General features: G+C 44.1%; 1 protein-coding gene across 1 annotated transcript; it reads left to right on the forward strand.

Annotated features, from left to right (window-relative positions):
- Positions 1-597: 597 nt before the first annotated feature.
- ppp1r36 (protein phosphatase 1 regulatory subunit 36) lies at positions 598-10666 on the forward strand. Its single transcript, XM_031866389.1, is given in 10 exon segments — positions 598-776; positions 3423-3559; positions 4198-4261; positions 4374-4472; positions 4699-4843; positions 6231-6284; positions 6860-7080; positions 9620-9755; positions 9757-9837; positions 10490-10666. Coding segments are annotated over 10 exon segments (1293 nt in total).
- Positions 10667-12628: the final 1962 nt, after the last annotated feature.

Below are 12628 nucleotides of genomic sequence, written 5' to 3' on the forward strand. Positions count from 1 at the left end.
GGCTCTGGTCTCACTGATCACTGTTCTCTTCTTGGAGAATGCCATGTGAAATAACTTCTCTGACTCACGTAAAACTCCTACTCTTGTGTGCGTTTGTTTGCATGTGCATGCGTCTGTGTATTGTTGTCATCCCGCAGCGTTTCCGTCTCTCAGTTGTCATCTGCGCCACGGAGAGCACACAATCTGCAGAGTCATGGAGAGGAACTTATCTTTACATGGAGGCTCTCATCTGCATGCTGAGCAAACATCAAAGTTTTGAGACCTTATAGTGTCAGATAAAGGTGGCTAAAAAAAAGAAATAAAGAAAAAACACCCCTCCTAAAGTTTTGTCAGTTTTCAAGTTATTTAGTAATTATTTTTATTTAAACTAATTCCAATATAAGTTGGTTCATTTGACATTTACAGTGACATTTCATGCACATGTACAGTACCCCTAGGAATGTACATGTGCATATTTTCCCATATATAACTGTTAGCACCAAACTGTTTCCCAGGATGACCGAAATGCCCTGGATTGGGAATGCTGGGCGCACCGCTAGCTTAGCTTCACCCTGGAACAAATCACAATGGAGCATTACTTTGTGCACAGGAACCAACATGACATTTAAATTCATACCACGAACCGGAACAAAGTCTCCTGTATCAGACTCGCTGGACAAGGGAAGTAGTCCTGCCAGAATAAAAGAGCCCAAAGCCCCTGTGTCCCTCAAAATTGCCACTGGCACCTTCGTCTCACTTCCTACCATCGACACCAAACCCTCATGGATAAATGGCCGGTAGGGATCCAAACTCTCGGGGCCAGAGTTTTTTACCTGCAAGTCAAAACCGTCAGGAGTGTTAACTTGAGAGACGGGTGCGGCTAGACCAGGGGTCACCAACCTTTTTTAAACAGAGCTACTTCAAGGGTACCGAGTAGTACGAAGGGCTACTTATTTGATACAAACTTCCTGAATAACAAAGATGCACAGATCACCTTTTAATAATAATAATATATGTGAAGAGACTGTTTGATCACATGTCAGTTAATTATTCCTCACAATAATTATTAAGAATGATTTCCACAACAATAATGGTATAGCTACACATACATATTTAAACATGCAACTTTTATTTCTGTTAATCTGTTTCAACATTTGAAAGTCAGAGGTATCACATCTCTGATATTTTTGTATCATCACATGATTAAAGCCGGTTACTTTTGCACATAGTGCCTGCTGGTGAATGATGCAGTGGTAATGTAGACATTTTGCGAAGTCTGGGTCACCTTTGCATTGCGCAATGAAGCCTGCATGCCGGCCCGTCATCGCCGGAGCCCCGTCTGTTGTCACCGACACCAGCTTTTCCAATGGTACCTTTGTCTCCACGAAGAAACTAGTAACCAGTCTCGTCTATAGCCGAGCGGGGGATCCAACCCTCCGAGGCGCGTGAGCGTCTTCGGGCGCCCGCGTTCAAACCTCTAGTCTGGGCCTTTTCGGTCGGATTGCCCCGCGGCCTGTTCCGAGGATTTACGGACCTGACGACGGGGTGCGCTCGCGGCGCGCGTCTGGCGCCAACGGGAAGCGCCCGCCATTCGGAACCTGAAAACCTAGTGCGGTGCGGCGGCCTCGTCCTGGGTGTCCGCGTGCGCCTCCGGGTACCCAACTCTCTTATGACAAGAAATATTGTCATTTTAAAATTTACACTAATGCGTTTTTGATTTAAAAAGAACAGCAACTCCAATTTTAGACGGAGCTCCATGGTGACTAGTGCTATTTTTAGAACATGCCTTGCGGGCGACTCACGTGGTCCCTGCCGGCGACAGGGTGCCCGCGGGCACCGTGTTGGCTACCTCTGGGCTAGACCAACCCCTTTAGCGTGAGACCCATATGCAGCATGTTTAGGCTGAGGTTTCAACAAATGACAGTCGACCTTCGTTTGTGACAATAGTTACAACCTCGTTCCGCATTACGCAGACTACTACTGCCTCTAACTGGAACAGTTTCACCATGCCTGCCCAGTGACTCTCTGCCACCGGCAGCACTCATGTCCCTGTTACCATTACCAGCCCTGTGATCAGCAAATCCGCCTCTGTGCGTAAGCACGTAATCGTCAGCGAGTGCCGCTGCTGCAGCCGCGTTCGTTACTTTCTGTTCACTGATGTACGCCGCAACGCGCACAGGAACTGAGTTTTTAAACTGCTCTAGTACCACAAGTTCATCCAACCGATCAAAGTCATAAATACCTGAAGCAGAGCACCAACGAGTAAAATGAATATTCAGATCTCGCGCGAATTCCAGATGACCCTGATTCTCTCCTTTTTAAAGTTCCTAAATCGTTGCCGGTATGCCGTAGGAACCAACTCGTATGCTTTTAAAACCGCTGCCTTCACAGATGAATATTTTTCACTATCAGCATCGGTTAACGAGGAGTACGCCTCTTGCGCTCTCCCAGTCAGCATGCACTGCAGCATCAGCGTGCGCGCTCAGTCTGGCCAATTACGCGCATCCGCCACACGCTCAAACAATGAAAAAAACAACTCCGGATCTTTTTCAGAAAACTTTGGCAAGAGCGACGACTTCCTAATAAACTCACCAGCTGACAGCTTGCCTCCCTTAATTAATGACAGTCTAAACTGCTCAATCTCCAATTTGGCACTTTCGGTTTGCTGGCGCAGCCTCTCCACAGCCAATTCTTTCTCCAGTTCAGCTTGCTTAAACTTGTCATGGTCAAGTTGTAACATCAGTAACTCTTTTTGCTGTTCAGCCGTTAAATTAGATCCTGTTTGGGGCGGAGACCACACGGCCTCCTGGGAAACAGCTGACGGATCCTCAGTCAAAACATTCTTTTCAAATAAATTAGATTTCAAAATGGCCTTAACTCTCTCCTTCAGACGTTTATCACCAACTTCGATTTTATAATATTCTGCTATGTTTAGCAGTTGGTCTTTAGTGCAAAGATCTAACAACTTCTCAGAGGGAGAAGCAAAGAAGCTATCAACACTCTCCATACTTACGTGTAACCGAAATCAACGAAACGAACCGTGAAAGCTACTGGTGCACAAGCCACGGAGTCTGGCCTAATCAGCACACGAGTGCGCCCCTCTAGCTGACTGCCTAACCATAACCATAGTCTTCATGCAGTTAATGGTGGCGGGTAATTACGCACTGAAGCCCAGTGGCGAGGGAAAGCAACCAGAAACTGGCGACTCACCCAAAACCATGGATGTGCTCCCGAGCAAGCTCTAACCACGGTCACCGCAACATTAATAAAAACAACAAACAAGACGAAACCCAAAGGGGTAACGCCTCTGAACCTGATAGGGGAACAACGTTTGCATCAAAGTTACGTTAAAAACCTCTTAGACACGACGCCCCCGTCTTTTTTTGTAACTACACACAATGTTTTGCACTTCTTCTTTTACGCAGTCTGTGCTTGTTCCCCAGGTTGGCTGAGATCTATACGTTGAACCACAGAGGGCACCAAAGCATTAGAAAGGGCCTGAGCCAGGCTCCTCTTCATGCTTACAGGTCCTCGGTGATGTGGAGGCAAGGGGACCGCATCACCACCGATGATGTTAAACGCAAGTGTCAATCTGTTTTTGATTCTCATAAGAATAATACTCCATTACTTCAGCGCTTGCTCTGGTATCCCTATACCCCCCAAAAAGATTTAGGTTTTTGTGCAACCAAATTATGACCACTATATCCTAATGATTGCTTTTCCAAACTGAAGATCTATTAATTAATGATAAATCTTCATATCAAATCATAGCTAGCATTTTGCCAAAGAATCACATATTTCTATGCCCACAGGACTCGACAGGTTGCCACTCGAAACCATTTTGAGAAATTGGACGGCAACCACTTTTTAACTTGAAAAATATGGAAAGCATACAGCAAAACATGCTCCCCAAAATAGATCATTTTGTCATATTTGTTGCATTAGTGATATTTAGAAACTGGAACCGGACAACACTGCATGTTACAGCGCTGCGTGTGTGTTGGTGCGTTTACTTGCGTGTGCACAGGCGTGTGTTTTAGAGACGGTGGAGAAGCAAATCAGATTGTTTGACTGTGGGGTGAAAAGTTCGACAAACCCGTCGACATCACAAATGGATGTGCAAATGGATTCAACTGACAAAGACCCAAAAAGGCAATTTGTTAATACTTAGCAAAAATGGCTTTGAACCTGTCCTGACGAGAGCTCTCTGTGTTACAGGGGTGGCTGTCGGTTTGCTGCAGGAGAATCACTCGCTTCCCGTTCCGGTCGGCTTCCTGGCTGTGTTGGTAAGGAATACAAAGACATGATTTGTATACATGCACACAGTTCCAATTGTTGTGCATTATATGAGAAGATGAGACATACGCTGATACTAATTACCTGTCTGTGTCCAGGAGTAAAGAGCTGGACGAAGTCTTGACCGCCCTCCTCCTTTACCTGTGTTGTTTTTTTGACCACAAGTCTCTGGAGAACACACCCAAGTCTTTCATGACGTAAGTATGCAAAGAATGGAAGAGTGTAGTCTATCGTCGTATGTATTGCCATCATAATGTTGTAGTGTTAATGTTGTCACAGTTACTATATGTGTTTTCTTCCCCTTTCTTTATCCACCAATGCTTGTGTCCTCTTTTACTTTCTTTATTTTTTCTTCCAATCCTCTTCTTTTCCTCTCTGTCCTCTATTTCTACACCCTCACCCCCGTCCTAACTAACCTGCCAGTGTGGACATCATCACAGAGCAGAAGATGACGGCAGAGGCTTTGGCCAAAAAGGAGATAGCACAAAAGAAGCTGGCTGTCTGCTACTTCAGCCTGATCATGGACCTAGAGGTAGAACAGCATCAACACACAGCATGTCACAAGTGAGTATTTGTGGATGGAGAGTACATTTATGCGGGAAGTCACATATAAGATGAGGATTTATATTAATTGGATTAAGTTTATTTGGGTAATTCAGGGAAATCTTTATGACAGAAATGCTTTGAAGGGTCGTGATCATCTGAATGACATCAGAAACACCCAGCTGTCATTCTAGCCAAGTAAGATCTGCAAGGAATTATCTCATACTCTATATTTAACCTACCAGGAAAGTGTATTCTAATAACTGAACAAATAGTTCATCTTTGCTCTCTGCTATGCAAAGTTGTGTGGACTCTCTTATCAACAAGAAAGGATCAACATCCGATATTCATATAATAAGCCGCCATATGTCGTATCAGCAGTGTGAGTTCAACAAACCAAGAGGGTATCTTACAAAGTAACCGTCTTTTTAGGACCAAATTTCTGCTTTGTGCTTCCCCGGAAAGGGTTTTCTTTTTAATTAATACACTTAAGGGGCAGTAAGAAAAACAAAAAGAGACCTTAAAAGGTGCGAAAATGCGAAATTGAGAGCATATCTTTTGCCTCTCAACGGCTGTCAGCATGGTGACGGCTGAGCCAGTGTCTCGCAGCTAACGTTTCTAACAGTGCAAACAAAGGTAACAGTGCTGAAAGAACTCAGTGTTTACCTGAGAGGGAGCTGGACTGTGGGCGCTACGCTTACGCGATAGCACCCTCGGTCAGGACGGCGTTATCAGCTGTGACAGCCGTATAAGCGCTGTGCAGAGCCCAGGCCATGAGCTAACCTGTGGGACACGCTAACTTGCACTAAAAGACCTGGCTATGTAAACAAAGCAGAAGCACAGATTATAACACACACACACACAGAGAGAGTGACTTCATTCTCTGCTCCGGTAGACTTTACTCCACTATATCGTTACATAACAAATAGTTGTTTGCCGTTATATTAATGCTCTGAATATCATATAGAGAACCATTAACCTTTGATACCCATTTGTAAGCACTATCAGATACTATGCACCTTTTAAAATGAACAGCAAACAAGGTCTCACGCTAGATTCTTTCATTAGTTTAGAGCTTTATTATTATTATAGTTTTTATGACTTGCAATTCTTATGTTTTTTTTGTAATTTGCGTACTCATATTTGAAGTGTGGGCATGGTTTCTTCTACTATGGCCGTGCAGTTGTGTCTCAGGTCTGACTTTAAGTGTTCTTTTGTTCTCAGGTCTCTCATAAAAACCTTTTGCTTTCAATAAAGTTCCGTCCTGTTGAAATGTATAAATACAGTCAAGCATCGAACAGGTTCTGAACATAAATGTTGGACCCAGTGCTAAAATGATCCCGTCGTCCACAAATAGAAGTCAACCAATCACAGTATGCCACAACATGCCGAGCTCTGCTGTGTTTTTCCAGGGCCGGACGTCGTCAAACAGCACAGAGTGGCTGCTGCAATGGGAACCCTACAATGTGCTACAAATGTACTATTCTCTTTAAATGCAAAAAGGGGCTGCTTCAATTAATCCACTGACCAATCCCCTCATTTTTTAAATAACTTGATCCATTTGAAATGTCTTCCCTGTATTGCTTCATCTGCACAGACAAATAAAAGTGAAGCCAGTTCGCCATCTGTGAATACAGGCGGCAGTGAGCGGAACAGAGCGACATTGAGTGCTGGTTATGCCTGGCCTAAATGAATTACTTAGTGGGAGGAGATGTTGACTCAACACAGGTGCTTTGCTTTGACAGGCTCTCTCCAGTATTTAGCCAGGTGGGTGGAGAGGGAGAGAAATATCACGCTAACAACAGCAGCAGGTTATTGCCTGCTCTGTATGTGACCTTTTTTTTGACGACAGAAATAGCTGTTGTGACCTTCTACAAACACGGAAGAACAAGTAGCTGTGAGAAAGAAAGCATGTTGAACGTTCATTCAATGGATCCTTAAACAAAAAGGATGAATTATGGAATTATGGAAATAATAGATTTGAGTATACAAAGAGCCCCCAGGTGACACTCTTCACCGCCCCCCCACCCTGTGTTTCTAGTGCTTGTACAGCTTCTTCTGTTCCGTGGCCTGGGTGACGTTTGGCAGGAAAGACCTGAAGGACATCCAAGAGGAGGTTTTGTACTCGGACACCTTCAACACAGCCGTGAGGAAAAGGAGCGACGGGGACTCAGGAATGACCTTTGCTGCCGTTAATGGTTCAGTGAAAACGGGTGTAGCTGACCCCAAGGAAGCGAGATGTGAAAGCACATTGAAGCGCAGGTTTGTCAAAGAGAAAGGTTGTGTTGAGGATAGGTAGCACACAGTGGGGTTTTAGAGCGTTTTTTTTCTTTGCTGAAAACAGCTGCCTGCTGCTGCCCAAAACATTTCTGATGAGAGTGAAGAACAAATGGTAAAGTTGCAGGCCTGGAAAAACAAAACAATAAGCTGAACAAAGCTATAAAGCTCCGGAGAGCTGAGGGTAGCTGCAGAGTCGGGTAATAATTCTCCGTGGGTGCATCACTGCCAGCGACAACTTTCATATACACTGAAGAAAAATATAAAACACAACACTCTTGTCTTCACTCCCAGTTTTCATGAGTTGAAATATAAGATCTAAGACCCTTTCTATGCACACAAAAGGCTGATTTCTCTTATTGTTTTCACAGACATGTTTCACAAATCCGTGTTAGTGAGCAGTTCTCCTTCACCAAGATGATCCATCCACCTGAGAGGTGTTGCATATCAAGATGCTGATTAAATCAGCATGATTGTAGCACAGCTGGGCCTTGGTCTGGTCCCGATAACAGGCCACTCTGAAATGTGCACATTAAAACACAACACAGTGCCACAGATGTCTGCAGGTTTGAGGGAGCTAGCCATTGGAATGCTCACTGCAGGAATGTCCACCAGAGCTGTGAATAGGCCCTTTTCACAGATCTCATTTTTGACATGTCGTTACAGGGTAAACACAGGCGTAATTAATCACGCTAATTATGGCCCTGCTCCATTTAGGTGAGCCAGGGGCCTGGCATTGTGCATGCTGGCTCACTGGAATGGCTGTGACACACTGGGACCATAATTCATTTTTAGCAATTGCACCTGTGCTCACCCGACTATGACATGTCAAAATGGCTGCTGTGAAAAGGGCTTATTGAATGTTCATTTCACAACCATAATTAGCCTCCAATGTCGTCTCTGAGAATTTGGCAGTACATCCAACCGGCCTCATGACCGTAGATCACATGTTACCCGGGCCGGGGCAAGGACCTCCACATCCGGCTTCTTCAACCGCAAGATCATCTGAGAACAGCCACCTGGACAGCTGATGCAGCACGTGGTTTGCACAACCAAATCCTTTCCGCACAGACTGTCAGAAACCATCTCAGGGAACCCCGAGTCCTAGTCGTCCTCAACAGGGTCTTGATCTGACAGTTGTAGGCAAATGCTCAACTTCGATGGCGTCTGGCATTTTGGAGAAGTGTTCTCCTCACCGATTAATCCCATGTCACCAAAAAAAATGCACATCTGTGGCCCTAGTCATGTGAAATGCACAGTTCAGTGGCCTGTTATTGGGACCAGCGATAACCATTGTTTTAATCAACATCTTGATATGCAACACCTGTCAGGTGGATGGATTATCACGGTGAAGGAGAAACGCTCAATAACAGAGATTTTAACAAATTTGTCAACACAATTTAAGAGGAATCAGCCTTTTGTCTGCATAGATAAACTCAACTTTATATTTCAACTCGTGGAAAATGCCAGTGAAAACAAAAGGTTATATTTTTCTTCAGTGTATCTGAGAGGTGTGCGCTGGCAGTGATGAACCCACAGAGAAATATTACCTGACTCTGCAGCTACCCTCAGCTCTCCAGAGCTTTTATAGCTGTGTTCAGATTGTTGTTTTGTTTTTCAGACCTGCAACTTTACTGTTTTGGTTCTTCACTCTCATCAGAAATGTTTTGGGCAGTGATCATGGGATATAGAAATATTGATTAGCTTTAACTAATATTATAATACATCAATATTGTCTAACCGTCGATATGTTCAACCACTCTGACCCTGATTCGCCGTTTTATATTGTAGAGAAGTCAACAGCTCTGGCCGTATCGTTGTCTGTGTTTTGACGGATGTCATATCACACCTCTAACTGGTAATATGATGATGGATGGAGACAGATTCATAGCTTTTTGTCCGAAAGCTTTTTCTGTGTCTGACACAAGACTGGCAGTGGTGTGACTCTGTTGGAGGCCCAGTGCTTGTTTCCTGCTGTCAGGTTGAGACCAAATGATCACAAGCCAGGCTGGAAACGCGCTCTCCTCCTGAGGCGTGGATGCACACACAACGTGATTTTGAAATAGCCTCCAGCTGTCTTGCAGACATTGAACAAAAAAGCATTACACTATATATTGTTTTTGTATTTGCACCTGGATATTGAGAATTTGGCTACCAGAGCAGCTTTTCCTGATGAATTAGTTCTGGATATTTAAGTTTCCACCATGAGGACGTTAGGTATGTATGACAGTATGGAATATGTGACAGATGTTTCCTTTTGCTTATACAGCTGTTTGTCGATGCGTGAATGAACTACTGTATAAACAGATCTTTAGTGTGACATTTTTGGGTTTAAGTAACGGTGTAAAAGATGCACAATGAACGTCCATAAGGTTATTAAGGCTCTAATTTTATACGACCAGAGAACAATGTGTTTCCTACAGTACATCTTTGCATGTTTCTCTTGGGTGTTTACATACAGTAAATTAATTTAAATCTTTTGGCCTCTGCTCCTCGATCTGAATTCCCCCCCCCCCCCCCCCAGAATGTCCCAGAGGCGTCCAGCCCTCAGCAGTGTAGTTAATCAGCGATCCCCACTGATGGTATCTCTGCTGCCATCGCCCAAAGAACAGTCGCCCCATCTGTTCCCCGGCAGCCGGGCCAGGAGGCGGAGCCCGCTGCTGCAGGCCGGCCGAGCGCTGCGACACCGAGCGCTGCGACACCGAGGCACTGACGGAGGAGCTCAACCAGCAGCTGGCCAGTGTCAGGTGGTTGTGAAACATCGCAGAATATGTCACGTCTAACACTCAGGAGGATGTGATGTCGTTTTGATCAAGCGTGTGAAGTATTTGTTTCACCACTCCCATACCCAAAATACCAGTAACTGCTATGTGTACAATGGTGTCAGAGACATAAAGTGACTTGTGACCCAGAAATATTCCAAAATAACCCTCACAGAAACACACCACTGATAAACTATAGGCTTCTCAAGTGGGTTTTCACATTACCAGGTGCTTGACTTCTTCACCAGCCACTTGATGCCGAGAAGTTGATTGCTGGAAAGGGCTGCCTGTGATTTTATTATATATTAAGTATGGAGTTGATGAAAGCCATAATAATCTGCCGGAAAAAAATATAGTGAAGCTTATAATATGTATCTGAATGATGCTAATAATTACCTGTGATTTCGTTTGTGGTGTTTTTTTTCCTGCTTGTTTTGTTTCAACTCCTTAGAAATTGGTAACTAGTATGAGAAACTGAACACTATTGTGATTATGCGCAGTAATACTCACTCTATTAGCACTGTTAGCAGTGTTCCCCTGAGGTCATATTGTCTTAAATTATTGGTTTTCGCCGCATAATCTCAGATTTCACAATCTTTATTGCCATCTAACCACATCAACTGAAAGAGTAAAATGATGACCATGAACGCCACAGTGACGTTAACGACGGTGAGGACCGTCCCGGCATCCACGTCCGAGGTGGCGGGTCCTCCGTGGGACCCCGAGTCGAGATATGGCATCACCACCCGCACATAAACACCACAAACTCTGCAGCTTCCAGCGAGGCAGCGACCTCAGATACTGAATGATGGTACGAGGGAAAGGTGCAGAATGTTTTGTGTGTGTGTGTGTGCATTTTCATTGGCATAGCACAGACATTGCATGTGCTCAGTCTTCAAAATGCATTCCCCCAACTCAGCCCACAGAAGCCGAGAGAAAGACTCGAGTATATAGGAGCTAGAGCTTTGCTCATGTGTGGCTCATTTTCAGAGGCACCTCCCTGGACTGTCATCGCGCACACACACACACACACACACACACACACACACACACACACACACACACCATATTTTTTGGGATTTGCTTCTGAATTTCAATCAGTTTATTATTTGCCAGCTGGTGGTGCTGTTGAATAAAATATAATGAAAACCATAACAACTTTGAAGGTCTGCACTTTCTATGGAGTCTGAATATATACAATTCACATAAGAAAGGGAAGGAAGTCCAGCACATGGCAGGAATAATTCACATTGGATGGCATGTATTTGGGAAATGAAGTTATTCAGTATTCACGCAGTTTATCACCCCAATCAGTGGGCACCTTTCTTTTTTTTCTTCTAAATTTAGATTGTTGAAGGTGTCCCTTTGGACCACTGAGTCATTCTGTGTCCTTGTGCTGCTTCGCAACAGGCTGACAGTAACATCACACAAACACACACACACACACACCACTCTCTGGCAGCAGAAGGGGCTTTGCCTTTGCCCTAATTGGCTGCATAATCTGGGACACCAGGAGTAGAGTTAAGCCTTCTGAGGAGGAGAAGGAGGAGGCTCGGGAATCTTGTGCAGCAGAGTGGGGGATGGGTCACAAGATATACAGTATACTATAAATTGGTTTAAAAAAATTCAAAGTGCTCTTGGTTTGATTTTGCTCTGTTTCACACCCAAAACTGTAAGCTCTCCCGTTTTGCCCGAGTCTTTCTGGTATCAGTAAGTTACTACCTCAAGGAAACAGAGTTTGGGAAATTTGCTCATTCGTTTTCCTTGCAGAGAGCGAGGTTAAGAAAGCTGATGCACTCGCAAGTTTGTATGGTAAATATGTTTGTTTGTTAGCTTAGTTTAGCATAAAGACTGGAAAGATCTAGCTTGGCTCTGTCCAAAGGTATCAAAATCTGCATATCAGCACTTCTAAAGCTCAATACTTATCACATTATACGTCATTAGTTTAATTCATACAAAAAACGGAAGTGTAAATACGACAATCTGCAGTTTTTGGGGGCCTTTGTGTCAGACTGCTCGTTGGCCAGGACCACATGGAAGGCAACCAGCGGGGACTCCAAAGAAGAGGTCCTGCAAGCGGTCCCTCGTAAATCATGAATCGGTGCTTTTTCATTACTTTGACAGTTTTTGTACAGATTTAAATACCAAAGAAGATATAACGTTAGCTTAAATGATGCTGATCAGTGGATTTAGTGAGCTTTGGACAGACCCAGACTAGCTCTCTCACCCTGTATTCAGTCTTTATTCAACTTTCCCAGAAAGTCAAACCATATCTTTTTAACTAAATAGTTGCCTTTTGGATACCTCTGTATTTAAAAAGACTTCTAGTTGGATTGTCAATCATCCGTGGTGTAGATCTCTTAAAATTAAAATGTACCACTCTTCTCTTCATCAGTAAATACAGATTTAATTCCAGTAAACTCTCAATAGACCATTCCAGAAGCTGCACAGCGGTGATTCACTGCATGCATAATATTCCAGTTAATCAGTCACAAAGATTGAAGTGTTCCAGCAGTGATAGTCATTAGTAAAGCTGTGATTCACACCTCTTTCCACCTGAGTGGTAAAGGTTAATGAGTTAAACCAAGTCAAGGATGAGATGCCGTGTGGTTGAACTCAGCAGTTCAGCTGAGCATGACGTTGGTCGAGCACCAAGGCACACAGAGCACATACCAAACTCTCGTGGACACGTGTGAGATTATGTCTCCTACATTCTGTGTTCCACAGGTAGAGCTCTCTGGCCCGTGTGTTTGAAGGAAGTCACCTTGCGT

This window comes from Anarrhichthys ocellatus, unplaced genomic scaffold (genome assembly GCF_004355925.1).
Source record: "Anarrhichthys ocellatus isolate YVR2014 unplaced genomic scaffold, GSC_Weel_1.0 scaffold35, whole genome shotgun sequence".
Classification (NCBI taxonomy): Eukaryota; Metazoa; Chordata; class Actinopteri; order Perciformes; family Anarhichadidae; genus Anarrhichthys; species Anarrhichthys ocellatus.